Source organism: Pelodiscus sinensis, chromosome 11 (genome assembly GCF_049634645.1).
Source record: "Pelodiscus sinensis isolate JC-2024 chromosome 11, ASM4963464v1, whole genome shotgun sequence".
NCBI lineage: Eukaryota > Metazoa > Chordata > Testudines > Trionychidae > Pelodiscus > Pelodiscus sinensis.
The window spans coordinates 33,284,162-33,300,246 of NC_134721.1; the positions used below are offsets into that span (position 1 = coordinate 33,284,162).

Genomic DNA, 16,085 nt, shown 5'->3' on the forward strand with positions numbered 1-16,085 from the left:
CACAGGACTCTCCAAATATTGACTCTCCTGAGGGATCTAGTTGGGACCAAAGTGCGGACAGAATGGAAATCAGCTGGGCAGGAGCCGTGGGGGGTGGGGGGAAGCCCAGTGCCCTGGCAGTCTTCAACCCCTCCCAGAACCCTGGCTAGAACCCAGGAGTCCTGGCTCCCCAACCACTAGACTCCCTTCCCCTCTCAGAATCAGGATAAAACTCAGGAGTCTTGGCTCCCCATTACAGGGCATGGTGCCACCTCTTTTGCTGTTCTCTTGCTCATGGGATCGTAGAGGGGCTACGGGGTGTTTATGTCTGAGGTTGCACCTAGTGCCTCTGGGATCAAAGTCGACCCTCCACCCCTCCCCCTGCAATTTCCTGGAGCTTCTGGGTGGGGGCAAAGTCTGGAGGCAGCGGGTGCAGGGCAAACAAGCGGGTGCAGGGCAAACAAGCGGGTGCAGGGCAAACAAACAGCCTTGCCTCCTCTCGCTTGCTGCATCTGTCTCACACCTTCTCACCCTGCCTTGGGACCCTGGCATCTTGGCTGCCCTGCTCCCAGTCTGGCTTAGAACCTTAGTCTGGCTTGAGGCCCCGGGTCAGGGCAACAGCACGTTTCTAGCCTGGTGTAAGACCCTGGCATCCAGGAGCTGCCCCCTGCCTTGGGATTCTGGCGTTAAGGCTGCACTACCAGTTTACATGCACCAGAGTAGGAGGCCACAGCTGGGAACTGATAAGGGACTGGCAGCAAGTGCTCAGCTATGGGCCCTCTGCCAGGCTGCGTGGTTCCTTATCTGCCAGAGGCCTTTCCCCCACCACCCCAGGCTCTCTGAGGCCATGGCATGTGCAGGATGTCACAGGCTTGCCCTCAGATCCCCTCCTAACAGGCCATTGAATCCTGGGAGTTTATCCAGCTGGAATTGAGATCAGAGCTACACTGTGAGATTGAGTGGTTAGAGCAGGGGGCCTAGGAGTCAGAACTCCTGGAGTCTATCCCTAGCTCCTTGTGAGACTTGGTCCATCCTTCCCCCTGTGTGCCTCAGTTTCTCTGGCAGGGTGGAGATGGTGCCCTCCCCCCTCTGTGCAAGTCCGTAGGAATCAGGATTAGCCACATATCTCATAGAAACAGGAGCCATTCAGCACTTAGAGAAGCTCAGTGCAGATGAGGTAGGCTAGGCAAGTGGCACATATGGGGGTGGACAGGGCAAGGTGGCACAGGCAGAACTGTAAACCTGATGTATTAACTCCCAGACCCCCACTGCTCTAATCACTAGACTAAGGATGTTAAATATCAACTGACTGACTAATCAAACAGTCGATGCATTTTGCATTGACTATTCGATTAGTCGATAGGGTGATCTCTAGGGGCTGTTGCTACACTTCAAGGGCGAAAGCGCTGCGTGGAGCCTGGTATCATTTGGGGACCCCAGCTGATCCTGAGCTCCACGTGGTGCTGCCACTTTGAAATGCCATGAGGAACCTGATACAGGACTCCTCGCGGCATTGCGGCATTTCAAAGTGGCAATGCTGCACAGAGCCTGGAATCAGCTGAGGATTCCCCTGCTGATCCTGGGCTCCAAGCAGAGTTGCCGTTTTGAAACACTGGGAGGAGCCTGACGCCGGGTTCCCACGGTGTTTCACAGCCCAGGGTCAGCGGGGGAGTCCCCAGCTCATCCCGGGCTCCACGCAGCGCTGCCCCTTTGAAATGCCGCGTGCAGCCTGGGGACACCCCAGCGGGCTCTGGGCTGCATGTGACATTTCAAAGCAGCAGCACCACATGGAGTCTGGGATCTGGCCCCAAGCTTCAAGTGGCACTGCCACTTTGAAGTACCTTCTCTTCCCCTGCCCCTTGCTGACTCTATCTGATAGAGGGAAGCAACCAGCATATTGACTAATCCTTCACTTCCCTACACTAGACCCCATTCTCCTCCCAGAGCCTGGATAGAGTCCGGGAGCTCTCTCCATTACACTCTCCCCCCTTGTAGCTGCATGATGCGTCCTGGTCCCTGCCCCTCCTCCTGATGCCTAGGAAGCCTGCGCTTGGGCACAAGCTGTGAAGGGGTTGGGAGCAGCAGAGTTAGGCTCATCCGTGAGCTGCCTCTGATCCATGTGTTACAGGTAGACTCACTCTGCCAGGTGTTCCTGGTGCTCGCTCTGCCAGGATCCATCCCTCCCTTTTCCCAGGGCTGCAGCCTGATCATGAAGTGCAGCACAGCTGTGTGAGCAATGCCAGCGCTGGCACGGGGAACCAGAGTGACAGCTCCGCATGCTTCCAAGGGAGGGGGGCAGGCCCAGGAAGGGAACCCTCCACATATTCCCTCCACTCACTTCTGTGGTGGGTCTTAATCCTGACCTACAGCTCCCAGCTAGTCCAGCCCACTTGTTTTTCCTGCCTCCCCACAGAGAACATGGCATCTCATTCATTCCTGGCACCATGTGTTTCCAAGGGATCCAAAAATATGGCAACTGTACCAACAGGAATCCCTTGGCCCGTACCACGATGTAGCCACCTCTGAAGGGAGGTACCAGGGCTCATTACAGGATCCCTCGCCTGGTGCTGAGATGCAGCAGCCTCTAGGATGGAGCAGCAATTTTTCCACAGACGCCAAGCAGGAAAGAGCCCGCAACCTTGGGATAAAGAGCTCAGGGTGTAAATGCTGCCACGCTTTTGTGGAGTATAAACGAAGACGCTGTCTCAAAGAGAAATGCCAATAATCCATAAGGATCCTCTCTCCAGCTCTGCCGCCCTACACAAGAAGGAACCCCTCCAGCAAAGCACTCCCCAGCCCATACAGCATATAGGACACCCCACAGAATCCAATCCCATGTGTCCTGAGAGTGCGGCGTGCTCCCTCGACCCCTATAGTTGTTTGCGGGATCGTGCACTCACAGCTCTGCGGGACATCGAGTCTCATCCATTTAATAGCTTTATCACCGGATCCCAATGTGCGGGCAGTTACAGCAGCAAGACATGCCCCGGGAGGGGGCTTGAGCTGGTGCCCAGCCTGCCCTCGGCTCCAGCAGGCAAATGGGGTTTGATCCGGGGGGATGGAGAAGAAGGGGAGGGCAAGTATTAAATTAAAAGGGTTGGGGCAGTGAGGGGTGATGCGGAACTTTAAATAATGACAAGGGAATCTGGCCAGCAGAGCTGGGGCCACCTTGGTGGGCACTGAAGGAATCGGGGGGTCCACGTCCTCGAGGAGCCACAGGATCTGGCCTCCCCGATCCTGAAGGGACCACTAGATTCAGCTGCCCCAGTCCAGGACTGGGTGTGCAAGATGCAGCCCCTTCTGGCAGGTCCTGTGCAGGCAGTGGACAAGGGAGTCTGGCCTCCCACATGGTCCCAGGAGTCTTGTCATCAGGTCCATTCCTGAGCAGTCTTGCCCAGCTTCCTTGGGCTCCTTTCCAGCAGGGGGCACTCAGGGCTGGAGTCTTGTCTTGTTCCCAATGCAGAGCAGGGCTAGGTGTGGAGAGCCTGGTCACAGGTCTTCCCAGCCCTCCTCCATCAGATCATCTGCGCAGCTTCTCACATCTGGGGGGAGAACAGAGCGGCTCAGGGCAGCTGGAAATGCAGGTTCAGCCCCCAACACCAGGACTCACAACTCTTCTAGGCAGAAGCCCCTCCCTTGTCCCAAAGCCTGATGGGAGTCTGGGGGGGCTCTATCCTGCAGCACCAATAGGGGGGCCTGTGAAGGGAGATCAGGGGGGTTCTCTAACTCCTGGGGGTCCGTCAGCCTGAGGGGGGTCATGGCTGTCCCTGGCCCGTGGGAAGATGTTGGTGGAGATCTGCCTGGTCCGTGAAGGAGGTTGGGATGTCTCTGGTCTGGGGAAAGCCAGGGGACCTGCCTGGTCCAGGAAAGAATCTGGAGTGTCTCTGGTCTGGGAGAGGCTGGGGGATCTGCCTGGTCCAGGAGGGAGTTTTGGGGTGTCTCTGGCTTGGAGGGAGGTTGGAGGAGTCAGGGGGGTCTCACCTGCACAAGTGCTCATTGAGCTCCAAGCCCCGATCCCGGCAGTGCTGGCTTCTGCGCCGGCAGTGGCACTGGCATGTCTGGGGATCCTGGCGCCTCCGTTTGTCTGGGCAGGGGGGGCAGGAGGGCCTGGGGGAGTAAGAATCCAGATAATCTCAGCCCCAGGGGCATGTGCTGGGACCCCCCCACACACACACTCTCTCACTTCCACATTGAGGAAGGTCTCCCTTCCTGTCCCCCCAGAACCTCTGATGATCTCCTACTCTGCCTGCTATATAACAGAGGGCCCTTTATCACCCTTCAGGATGTATAGGGAACCCTATAAAACAGCACCCCATTCTACTCCAATTCAAAGGGGTCACCACATGGAGGAGGAGGAACCCCTAACCTTGATGCTGGAGGAGGCCTTGATGCTGCTGGACTGGATAGTCCACTCCTCCTTTGATCCCCTATACAGGGAGTGAGGGAGATGAGGCTACCCCAGTTAGAAGTGAACCTCCATAAGATGTGGGGAGCATTGACCCAGTCCTCCCTGCTCACCCCAGTTCACTGTCCCCAGTGCAAGCAGAGTTAGTAAGGAAGTGGGGGACATGCAGGGACTGGAGGAAGCATGGTGGTCCCTGGACATACAGGTGGGGGGAGTCCTGTTCAGGGGGCCTCTTCTTTTTGTGTTTGCGTCCAGTGCTGTTTTTCCCCTTGGGCCGCTCAGGCCTGTGGAGAGAATCAGACCTGAGCTCCCCTCTCAGCCAGCAGGGGGCACTGCAGGGAGTGGGGGGGGGGGGAGCACAGGCTGTGGAGGGAGCTCTGGGAGGTGGGGTCCTTACCTTTCTGGATTGACTTTGCTAGTTGTCTTTGGTCTGCAAAAGAAGAGGTGATGCCAGGTTAACATGGAAAAGGGGGTCTGCTGAGAACTGCTCCCCAAAGGAGATCAATCCATGAGAGACACTGTGATGTCCTCTGCAATGTGGGGAGTGGCACAGTGCCAAAGGCAAAAGACCACTGCACTCACCCTAGGAACCGGGGAGCTCATAGCCCCCCACGTGCCTCTGTGGGGCCACCTGCCTGAGGTGGGGGGGGGGGTCATTGGCTGCAGTGCAGTGCTCAGGCTTTGGTTAAGCTTGGAACAAGGGAGTCACAAGTTGGGGGAGACTGAGCCCTCCCAATGCCCCCCCCATACTCTGAACAGCTAACACCCCCTCACCTGCACTCGCAGGCACTGTGCTCCACGAAGGCCAGCTGGCCCAGGTGGCTGTGCGGGTAGCGGGTTTTCATCACCTGGGGGGCAGAGAGGGGGTGAGGGAGGGAGGTGCCAGTGCCAAGGGATCAGGGGTGATGTTAATGCCCAACAGCCCTCCCCTTGGCTCCCCTCCCTTTGGCATTCCTCTACCCCCGACACCTCTTCTTCCACCCCCGGGCATTCTCCTGGCCCCACTACCTGGAGCCTCCAACCTCTAGCATTTCCCACCCTCAGTGCCTGGCCACAACCCACCCTCTGGCTTCCCCTCCCCCCAGTGCAGGCTCCCAGCCTACCCCTGGCATCCCCTCCTCCTGGTGCCTGGTTCCTAGCCCAATCTATGGCATTCACCAAAGCCCAGCTCCCTCCTCCCAGCATTCCCCTCTCCACAGAGCCTGGTTCCCCCTCCCCCCAGCATCCCTTTCCCCCAGCCATCTGCCCACCCCTGGCATTTCCCTATCCCCAGAGCCTGGCTCTTAACCTCTCTATCCTGTCCTCCCTCCCATTACCTCCATCACCACCACATGCATGCGGGTGGGCATGCACTGCAGTCCCTCGTCGGCGCAGCACCCGGCACAGCGACGCAGGAGCACGCAGGAGGGTGCCAGGAGGTGCTCCACCTCACTCGGGTGCTCCTCGCTCACTGGCACCAGCATCTCCTTCGGCTGGCAGAAGCTGCGGTTATAAACCTCCATCCACTGCATCACTGGGGGGGCTAAAAGGGGTCAGTGTGAAGGGTCAGTATGCCCTGACAGTGCCAACCAACATGGCCAAGGCACCCCCCCCAATGGGTCCACATGCAGACACAGCAAGCTCTGCGGTGGGGTGTGAAGGCTGATTACATGGGGATCCTTCACTCAGCCCTGACATGCGACTACCTCTGGGGCGACGTGCCTGTAACCTCAACGATCCCCCAAATGTGCCCCCTCAGCACTGCTACCCCCAAACATGTCCCTCTGCCTGATGGCAGCAGCCCCCCAACTACACCCTGGGCCCAGTCTCTTACCTTCCCCTGGTGGGTGGGTCCCCTCTGTCTGGGGCTGTGGTGCCTGGAAAGGAGAAGACGGAGGCAACAGGCTCAGAAACCCAGGCAAAGGCGGAGGGAGAGGCTGCCTCCCTAGACTCTCTTGAGCCCCCTCTGAGCTCTGAGGGAGCCCCCACTCCACTCCCACTTCATTACACCCCAGCCTCAGGGGCTCTTCCCTAGCTCATAGGGTAGGCCAGGTCCACGCCCAGGAGACCCTACAATAATAAACCAGCAGAGGGGGGGGCCGTGTATGTGGCACTAGGACTGGGGAAATGGAACAATCTTTGGCTGGATGAGCCTGAGGAACTGCCCTGGGCTGGCCAGTGCGCCCCCGGCCCCAGCTCACAGGGAGTCATTGGCCCAGCAGGAATAGAACCCAGAACCCAGGCGTCCCGGCTCCCAGCCCCGCCACCCGGGCTCAGAGGGGAGGGGGCCGAGGGGGCTGGAATGGCAGCCCCGGTGGCCGGGGCAGCAGGCGCTGGGCAGTGGGGGGTCGATCCCAGCCCGGCAGGTACCCAAGAGGTGCGGAGGGGGAATCCCAGGCGGGCGGGAGGCGGCGCTCGTCTGTCCGGGTTGGCCCCTGCCCTGAGCCCTACCCCGGACACTGCAGCTCAGCCCCTCCCCCAGGTACAAGTCCCCAGTCTGCGGGCGGGCTCCAGCCCCCCTCCTGCCGGGGCCCCCGGCAAGGCAAGGCCAGCCCGGACGCCACCCACCTCCGCCCCGTACGCGGCGCTCATCCAGGGGCCTGTACCCTGCCCATGCCGGGATGCGTCCCACCGGTGGGTCCCTCAGTACCAGGTCCCTTCCCCAGTGCCGGCTCCGCCCACCCGTGTCTGTCTCCCTCCAGCGCCCAGTGCCAGCTCCCCTAACGCCTCGTGCCCGGCTCCCCAGTGCCCAGTGCCCCAGGGCCCAGCTCCCCCGCTACCTTGGCTGCGCAGCCGACCAGCTGCAGGGCTGTAGCCAGCAGGAGGTGCAGGGTCTCGCGGGGGGCTCTCATGGTGCCGAGCCGGAGCGCGGGAATTCCCTAGCGCTGATGCCCGGGGCGCTTGGCGGGCAGCTGCCCCCTTCCTCCGGCAGCGCCCGCTGTCCGGGGCAGTGGCATGGTAGCTCCGAGCGCTGGGCTGGCGGGACGCGGGGCACGGAGCCCTCGCCTGGGGCTCCCCGAAGGCAGCGCACGATCCCCGCTCCGCAGTCCGAGAGAAGGTAAATCCAAGGACCGGACCGGGACTGGCCGGCCCCAGGGGGCAGCTACAGGTGCATCGGAGCCCGCGGGGCCAGTGCGCCAACAGGAGCGAGCGGCTCGGAGTGAGCCAGGCGGTCGCGGGCGGCTGGGGAGAGCGAGCGGGGCTGGCTCCGGGGAGTGAGTGACGGCCCGGCCCGGCCCAGCCCAGCCCGGCCCCGGGGGAGGCGGCAGCAGCGGGAGGTGGAGCGGGGGGTAGCAGGGCGGAGCGGGGAGGGCTGACGGGCAGGGAGCAGAGGCGGAGGGAGCTGGCTGGGGAATGGCTGGTACTTGGCTCCCACAGGGAGGAGGGAGATGCCAGGAGCAGCCCTAGCCTGATAGTGGGGAAAGGGTGGAGGGGTGTGTGGGGAGGAATGGGGGTAAGGATGGAGAGTTGGGTGGGAAGGGATGGGTGGAGGGGTGAGTGGGGTTGCAGAATGAATGGAGGGGTGGGTGGGGATAGGTGAGTGAGTGGGGAGAGATGGAAGGACAGAGGTGCACAAGGACAGATTGGAGGCATGGGGATGGATGGAAGGACGGAGGGGTGCAAGGGGACAAATGGGTGGAGATGAGAAAGGATTGTGCTGAGCTGGGGCCCATGTGACCATATCCACTGCTTTGCAGGGGGGCAGCTCAGGGTGCTGGACTGGCAGAGCCTTCTGGAGTCACTTGGGGAAGTTCCCCTAGGGGTGTCAGTAGTAGGTGCAGGAGCAACTGGCCATAGGGAGCTTGCTCTGGGTCATTCTGTCTACATTGGGCCCACTCCATCTCTGACCAGTGGAGCAGGAGTTGAGTTGGTGTCCCCTATGGCAGTCACTAGGAGAAACTACGGCAAGTCCCAGGGCAGGGGGCACTGACAGAGGGGAAAGCCTGAAATGGGTTAGATGGGTTTCCATGCCCCACCGCACAGGATGGAATTGCTGGGATGGGAGATGGAGAAAGAGGCATGGAAAATGCCACCAAAGCTAAACTCCCCAGCTGCACAAATGTAGAAGCCAATTTAATGCCAGCTCCATCCTGGACAGGGGGCAGAGCAGGGTGCCAGGAATGGGCTGTGAGGTGTGATGGAGGATACACAGCTCGTGGTGTTGCCCATGAGATGTGTTTGGAAGCAGCGCACTTCCTTACTGGGCACTTATTGTACCCTGAAGGGATTAATTCCCTGCTAATTCTTAGATCTTGGCTGGGCACTACTGCAGGGAAGCTCACAGTACTGGAATCTCTGGCTGCAACTGTAGAAACTCATGGCACTGGAGCTGCCAGCTGGGCACTACTGAGGGGAAGTTCACAACACCTAGGGGCTCTTCCTCCCAGCAGGGAGCTCCATGCAGCAGCTACCACCCAGCAGGCACAGAGGGGTGTGTGGCAGGGTTGGCTGTGACGTAAGCAGGGGATTAGTGAAGTGTGCTGCAATGGGAAATGTGTGAAATTCCAGGGTTAATCCTTCATGCGCAGGCCCCAGAATGGCACTCCATCTGGCACCTGCCCAGCAGGGGTGTGTGTGTCTCCCAAATCCTCCCTCCACTCACTCCTTTGTATGCACCCGACACGGGTCCCTGGGGTATGAGAGTCATGGTCCCACAGTCACACTGGAAATAGCAGAGAGGGAAGCGGATGAGATGGGGATGCATGGATACAGCGAAAGCGGTGGATACACCAAAGTGGTGTATACAGCGATGGGTGGATAGCTAGAGGGCTGTATATGGACAAATGCGGGGAGCGGAGGGGGTGAGGAGGATGGGGATGGAGGGTGCAGTGGGGATGGAGAGCTATAACACACAAAGGGGTGAAGGGAATTCAGGGATGCACAGGAGCCCTTGGGGCTCTGATATCTGCGGCCCTGTCATGGGGGCTCTTGGATGACCAGTGGGATTGGCGGTTTCCCAGGGAAGGGGGGAACAGAGTCTGGAACCTTTGCTACCTCCAGTGGCTCACCTGCCCCCCAGGTGCTTCACAGGTGATTAATCAGCCCCGCCCAATCAGAGGCTTAGGGCTCTGAGCAGGGAGCTGACTGATCTGGTGAGGCTGGTTAACCCCCCCCCGTGAAGTGGTGCTGCCGCACACCTTGGAGGGAACACTGGTTGCCACTCTTGCCATATGCACCCAGCCCAGCTCCCACCTGGCATATTTCATTCAGCGCCTGCACAGTTGTCTAGCCATGCCATGGCACCTTCAGTGGCGTGATGTGGTTCTTTAGAGCACCGCTGAGCCTTGTCACCCACTCAGAACAGCGTTTCAGCCCAGAGCCCTTGGCTAAGCACCTGCCTCTGGGGGGCTGTTGCTCTCCCAACTATCTGACTCCCATTCTGGCAGCATCGGCCCCAGTGGTCTCTGCTCCTCCTGCCAGTGGGGGCTACGTATGTGCCACGCAGTCTCCTTCCACCATTGTCCTCCCTGCCCCAGCTCATGGGGACGGGGGGCCTGGCATGGCAGTGAGGGGAGGAAGCTCTCAGAACTGGAATCTTTCCTGGCCACTGCCGCAGAGAAGCTTGCAGCACGGGAAGGGATGGTGGGGACAGCAGAGAGCCTAATAGCACATCCCTGATCCAAGACCCCTTGTATGGTGACCCTGGGTAGTGCAGGCTGGTAGCTAGGGATCCCAGAAAAATCCCATGTCCGCATCCCCTACGCGATGATGGGAACCCTCCAGGAAGGCCAGTGGCACCAGGCCCATGAGCAGTGATTTATTGAAGGGGGGAGAGATGTGCGTATGTGACATGTTGCCCATAGAGCATCTGTGGCTCCCAGTCCCCCATACAGTGTTCAGAGCGCCTGTCACTTCTGGGCGCTGTCCTTGCTGTGCCGGATGTGGTGGCGCTGCATGAACTCGGCGTGTTTCTGGCGTAGGATCTCCTGCTGCTTCTGGAAGCCATTGACCCTGTGGGAGGAGAGGCACAGGGGCCAGGTCACACTTGGGACAGTGGGGTGGAGGACAGTGATGCTCAGCATCATGCACTAACATGTGAATGCACATGCTCTAACACACTCATGCATACATGCATGTGTTAATACAAACACAGGCATTCGCTACGGTGGGAGTATGTGCATGTACTAGGATGCCAACATGCCAGTCCTCAGGGGCACACACTAACATGCTAACACACTACTGCATGGGGGCATGTGCTCTGACATAGTAGCATGCGAGTGCATGAAGCCCATGCTAACACACATTAGAGCATGGGCACATATGCTAGTGTACAGATGCACATGTTCTGAAACAAACTAGTGCACGCATTTGTGTTCTCATGCTCAGTAACACATGCTCTAGTTATACATGCTCATGCTCTAACATATTAGTTCAAATGCCCCAGAGGGCACATGCACACTCCAAACCAGGCTGGTACACAAACACACTAAAGTATCTGTGGATTTTCTAACACACACAGAAGTTAACACACTAGTGAACCTGTATTAGCTACTAACACACACTGATCCATACCCTCCAACACATGTTTGCATTTCCACCCACCCGTTCAAGCTGATGGCCCCTGACTAGTGCCTCAGGGTTCCCCTTGTGATGGCTGGGGTGCATATGGGGTGCAGGAGAGGGGAATGCCCAGAGGGGAAGGAGAGATTTGTCCCCAAAGGTTGGTAGGAGCTGGCAAGGAGTAAACTGGTGTGAGAGGGATCCCCAGAAGGTAAGGGGCAACATAGGGTGAACAGAGGGCATGGCTTCCCAGTGGGTAGGGAACCTCCATATGGGGTAAAGGGATTTCCAAGAGGATGGTAGGCAATATGGGATAAACTGGGGGGAAAACTCTCCTGAGGGTGGTGGGGCAGCATGCTGTGAAGGGGGAAGGGTCTCCAGAGAATAGGGGGTCCATCATGGGGAGGGGTTCTGGTAGCAAACACCCACTAGAGCCTCTGGGAGAGGAAATCTTTGTCTATAGGATAAGGTGAGGAAAACTGAGGCAGGGGCTGGGGGAGCTGTGCAAACCTGGCCCGCTCCTTGGATTCATTGTAGATGCTGGTTATGAGCTCGTCCTTGTTGTCCATGAACCTCTTGTGTATCTCCTCCAGCTTCCTGCAGAGAACAGGGGTGGGGATTACACACCTCGCCCTGCACCCTCCTTGTCAAGGGGCAGAGAGATGTAGGGGGGGTGAGTGGAGAATTTGAAAGATGAATGCATCAGCCTGTCTGGCAATGAATGGGTAGATCTGTGTGTGTCTGAGGCTTTGTGAGTGGTTTGTGTCTATGTGGATTGAGTGTATGTGACCGTGGTGGATGTGCTGGGTGTGTCTGTATGCTGTGTGTATTTCTAAGGGGTGGGATTTATGGTGTGTGACCGCACCGAATGTTTATGTGTCTGTGTGGTGTGTACGTCTCTGTGTGCTGTGTATGTGTGTGCATATGTATGTGTAGTGTGTGCGCACATGTTGTGTGTGCATGTGGTCTGTGTCTGTGCAGGATATCATGGGTACAGGATGTTTGTCTATACAAAATGTATGTCACTGTGTGGCGCGCCTGTGTGTGAGTCTATCTATGCCTTGTGCGCATGTGGTGTGCCCGTGCAGTGACTGTGTGCGAGTATGTTTGTGCAGTGTGTCCATGTGATGTGTCTGTACAATCTGTATGCGTGTATGAATGTCCCTCCTGTGCACCATGTGTGTCTGTCCAGCATGTCTGTGTGCAAGCCTGTCCGTGCACTACATGTGGTGCCTGTGTGGTGTATCATAACAGGGTTCCCACCCTCTTTCTGCTCCAGCAGGCTGAATGCTGAGCACACAAGAGACCAGGCCAGAACTTGGGGCTGGAGGTGGCTGCCCAGTGTGGACTGCGCTGGGTGCTGGGCAAGGGGTGTGAGCGGGTGAAAAGCCAGGCAGGGATAGACTGGCTGAGGCAATTCTGAGGCCAGTGAGAGCCCCAACCTTCCCCTGGAAGCCACCATCTCCTTATGTACCAGAGTCCACAGCACTAGCTCTGGGGTGCCCAAGTTTCAGGGATGGGCAGGCACCCATCCCCAGCCTCTGCTCCCTCTGCCCCCTACCTCATTGTCTGAAAGAGCCACTTTAAGAGAGGTGACTGGGAACCCAGGAGTCCTGGCTCCCAGCCCATCTCAGCAGTGGGAGGGGAGTAGGAGAGGTGGAGAGCGGTGCAGGGGCTGGAAGATGCCTTAGCCAGACACAAGTCATTAGGCTTAGGGCTGGGGTAACTGGGTGTGATTCTCTGGCTTATGGCATGCAGGCAGCAGAAAGGATGATTTAATGGTTGCTTCTGGCTTTACCACTGCTGATGACAATTCCAGCAGGGTTATGAGGCGCAGACTAGCTGGATCTCCCTGGAACCTCACACTCCCCTGTCTGGCTGTCATGTGCTAACAGGCTACTCTGCATGCAGACTGGAGACCACTTTAACTAGACTGGGACTGGCAACAGTGCAGGGAATCACCGTGACCACAGTACAGGCACTAAGAGGCTCTAGCAGCATCCTGTCCTGGGGGAAGTGTGGAGGAGGCTGCCTTGATTTGCCCCCAGTTTGCATCTTGTGCTGCAGGGGGAGTCCCCTGAACCATGTCCTGCACTGCAGTTGGCACCCTCTAGTCTAAACTATGTCCTGCACTGGAGGGAGCATCCCCCCAACCACGTCCTGTATTGCAGGGGGCACCCCCTAATTTATGTCCTATGCTGTAGGGGGTATCCTCAATTCATACTGTGTGAAGCAGGAGGTGTCCCCCAATCCACATCGTGCACTGGAGGAGTCATTCCCAGTATAACTATTCCTGTTTTTTAACTGATCCAATTAAACTGACCCCAGACCTTCTTGCAGAGCAGGTCCTAGTCTGTGAGCAATCTGAGGTAGGGACCATCCAACAACCAGAGAAGAGAGCCAGTCCCGGGGCAGCAATGCTGAACTGGAAAGGCAATGTGAAATCCCAGCCCACAGGAAGGACAGCCTCCGGGCAGCTTCTTCCCGTCTGTGCCATCAGTTTGGGTATGTCTACACTAGAAAGTTAGTTCGAACTAACGGACGTTAGTTCGAACTAACTTTCCTATGCGCTACACTAGCGCTCCGTTAGTTCGAACTTAATTCGAACTAACGGAGCGCTTAGTTCGAACTAGGTAAACCTCATTTTACGAGGACTAACGCCTAGTTCGAACTAGCTAGTTCGAACTAAGGGCTGTGTAGCCCTTTAGTTCGAACTAGTGGGAGGCTAAGGCTTCCCAGGTTTCCCTGGTGGCCACTCTGGCCAACACCAGGGAAACTCTATTGCCCCCCTCCCGGCCCCGGAGCCCTTAAAGGGCCACGGGCTGGCTACTCACTTTGTGCCAGTTGCAAGGCTGCCAGCACCCGTGCCTGCACAGCCTGCACCTGCCACAGGATGAGCCAGCCATCCGAGGGCTCCCAGCCCTCCACTGCTCCCCACGACCAGCCTGGCGGCTCCCGGGAGCCTGCCCGGGGGCGCAAAAGGCGGGCGCCCGCCTGGTCAAGTGCGGAGATCGTGGACCTCATCGAGGTTTGGGGGGAAGCCTCAAATGTCCACGATCTCCGCACTAGCCACCGGAACGCGGCCGTCTATGGACGCATGGCTGCCAGCCTGGCCGCCAGGGGCCACCAGCGCAGCCGGGAGCAGGTGCGCTGCAAGATTAAAGACTTGCGGCAGTCCTACTCCCGGGCCTGCCTGCCAGGGGCTGACCCGGAGGCCTGCCCCCACTTCCATGCCCTGGACCGCATCCTGGGGCCTCATGCCGTCCCTGCCCCCCGGGACGTGATTGACCCCAGGGCAGAGGGACCGCTCCTGGACACCGAGGAGGAGGAAGAGGGCTCTGAGAGCCAGGAGCCTGCTGCCAGCCTTCCCAGGACCCGGGACCCCCGAGGCACCCCACAGAGCCGCTCGCCTGCATCATCAGAGGCCGGGGAGGCATCCACCTGTGAGTACCCTCGTGTTCCCCTTATGTGTACGGGGGGCTGGGGCGAGAGGGAGCCCCGGGACCGTGCGCCTGGGCCTTGCCCACTACGGAGCAGCAGCTGGGGATCCTGCAGGGGCCCTGGCCTTGCAGAGGGGAGCTGGGTTTCACACACCTGGGCCCCTGGGGTAATTGACCGCTGGTCTTCTTGCACCACAGCTGCAGCACCGGGGACTGCAGGGCGCACCACACCGCCTGCAGCAGCCGCCCGCGCCCGGGCAAGCAGGACAGCCAGGAACCAGGAGGACTACCAGAGGCGGCATCTCCGGTTCCTGGACCGACAGCTCCGTCTCCAGGACCACTGGGTCCAGGAGGACCTCAGGCTGCGCCAGAGGAGTCTGGAGGCCCTGGAGGAGCAGGGCCGTGCCCTGCGAGGCCACCTCCAGAGCCTGCTAGACCGCTTTCCATTTCCTCCTCCCCCTGCTCCCCCTCTTGCTCCCCCTCTTGCTCCCCCTGCTCCCCCTCTTGCTCCCCCTCTTGCTCCCCCTGCTCCCCCTGCTCCTCCTGCTCCCGCTCCTGCTTCCTCCACACCCCCTGTCCTCTCTGCCCCCCCCTCCACAACCATTCCCCACCGACGCCCCCGGACCCGCAGTGTGGCGAGACGGGAGAGGCACCCAGACTCCCACCCCTGAGCTTTCCTTTCCCTTCCTCCCTTCCCTCCCCTCCCCTTCCAGCTCCCTCGTCCCAGGTTTCCCCCTCCCTTCTCCCACCTTCATTCCTCCCTCCCCCACCCCAGTTCTCTGAAATAAACAGACGTTTTTGTTTGAAAAACAGGTGTCTTTATTGTACAGTAGATAGGGAGGGGAAAGGGGAAGGGGGGGGGTAGGGTGGAAGAAGGCCCCGGTGGGGCATGCAGGGAGAGGTCAGTCCTCCTCCTCCTCCACCTGGAAGCTCTCCCGCAGGGCTTCCCGGATCCGGATGGCCCCCCGCTGGGCTTCCCGGACGGCGTCGGTGCGGGGCTGACCGTAGTGTCCAGCCATGCGGTCAGCCTCAGCCATCCAGGCTGGCAAGAAAGCCTCCCCCTTCCGCTCACACAAATTGTGGAGCACACAACATGCCGCCACCACGGGAGGGATGTTGTGCTCGGCCAGGTCCAGACGGGTGAGGAGGCATCGAAAGCGGGCTTTCAGTCGCCCGAAGGCCCCCTCCACCACGATGCGGGCCCTGCTCAGCCTGTTATTGAAGGCCTGGCGGGAGGGATTGAGGTGTCCCGTGTAGGGCTTCATGAGCCAGGGCTGCAGTGGGTAGGCGGCATCCCCCACCAGGCAGACGGGCATGTCCACGTCCCCGACCCTGATGTGGCGGTCGGGGAAGAAGGTCCCGTCCTGCAGCCGCTGGCACACGGAGGAGTTCCGGTACACCCGGGCGTCGTGTGCTTTGCCGGACCAGCCCACATTTATGTCCGTCAACTGTCCCCGGTGGTCACATACGGCCTGCAGGATGACGGAGAAGTACCCCTTGCGGTTCACGTACCGGGACGCCTGGTGTTCCGGGGCACGGATGGGGATGTGCGTCCCGTCGATGGCCCCCCCGCAGTTGGGGAAGCCGAGGGCGCCGAATCCCCGGATGACGGCATCCGGGTTGGCGAGGCGGACCACCCTGCGGAGCAGCACCCGGTTGATGGCCTTGACCACCTGCGGAGAGAGACACAGCAAAGCGTCAATCAGTGGGGCGCCCGGGTGGCTGGGAGCGTGCGTGCCCTGGCAGTGCCCCGCGCCCCACTCCCGGAAGCAACCCCCCTG

General features: G+C 59.4%; 2 protein-coding genes across 4 annotated transcripts in view; both read right to left on the reverse strand.

The window, feature by feature from the left end:
- Positions 1 to 2,684: 2,684 nt before the first annotated feature.
- On the reverse strand, positions 2,685 to 7,821 carry VEGFB (vascular endothelial growth factor B). Of its 2 annotated transcripts, XM_006129646.4 has the most exons (8): positions 7,144 to 7,805; positions 6,198 to 6,240; positions 5,701 to 5,906; positions 5,159 to 5,232; positions 4,782 to 4,814; positions 4,588 to 4,668; positions 3,961 to 4,086; positions 2,894 to 3,521 (listed from the first exon to the last, which is right to left on the reverse strand). In XM_006129646.4, exons 1-8 carry the CDS (start codon positions 7,213 to 7,215, stop codon positions 3,500 to 3,502), a joined length of 657 nt encoding a protein of 218 aa, XP_006129708.3. In that variant the 5' UTR covers positions 7,216 to 7,805; the 3' UTR covers positions 2,894 to 3,499. The 2 variants fall into 2 exon arrangements, with proteins under 2 accessions (XP_006129709.3, XP_006129708.3); XM_006129647.4 differs by lacking the exon at positions 4,588 to 4,668 and having other exon boundaries at positions 2,685 to 3,521; positions 7,144 to 7,821.
- Positions 7,822 to 10,107: 2,286 nt separating this feature from the next.
- The window catches only part of DNAJC4 (DnaJ heat shock protein family (Hsp40) member C4), a 97,469-nt gene continuing 91,491 nt past the window's right edge, over positions 10,108 to 16,085 (reverse strand). For both annotated transcript variants that reach the window (XM_075939059.1, XM_075939058.1), the window contains exons 6-7: positions 11,375 to 11,461; positions 10,108 to 10,315 (exon numbers count right to left, since the gene is read on the reverse strand). In XM_075939059.1, the coding sequence (XP_075795174.1) occupies positions 10,213 to 10,315; positions 11,375 to 11,461 (190 nt within the window). In that variant the 3' untranslated portion in view covers positions 10,108 to 10,212. The remainder of the gene's footprint in view (positions 10,316 to 11,374; positions 11,462 to 16,085) is intronic.

Bases quoted from the DNA above. Each gene is read 5' to 3' on its own strand.
- VEGFB (XM_006129646.4), bottom strand. From the start codon at position 7,215: ATGAGAGCCCCCCGCGAGACCCTGCACCTCCTGCTGGCTACAGCCCTG. The intron at 5,907-6,197 runs GTAAGAGACTGG...GACCCCTTTTAG, and splicing joins GACCCACCCACCAGGGGAAG to CCCCCCCAGTGATGCAGTGG. The intron at 4,669-4,781 runs GTAAGGACCCCA...TTCTCTCCACAG, and splicing joins AGCAAAGTCAATCCAGAAAG to GCCTGAGCGGCCCAAGGGGA.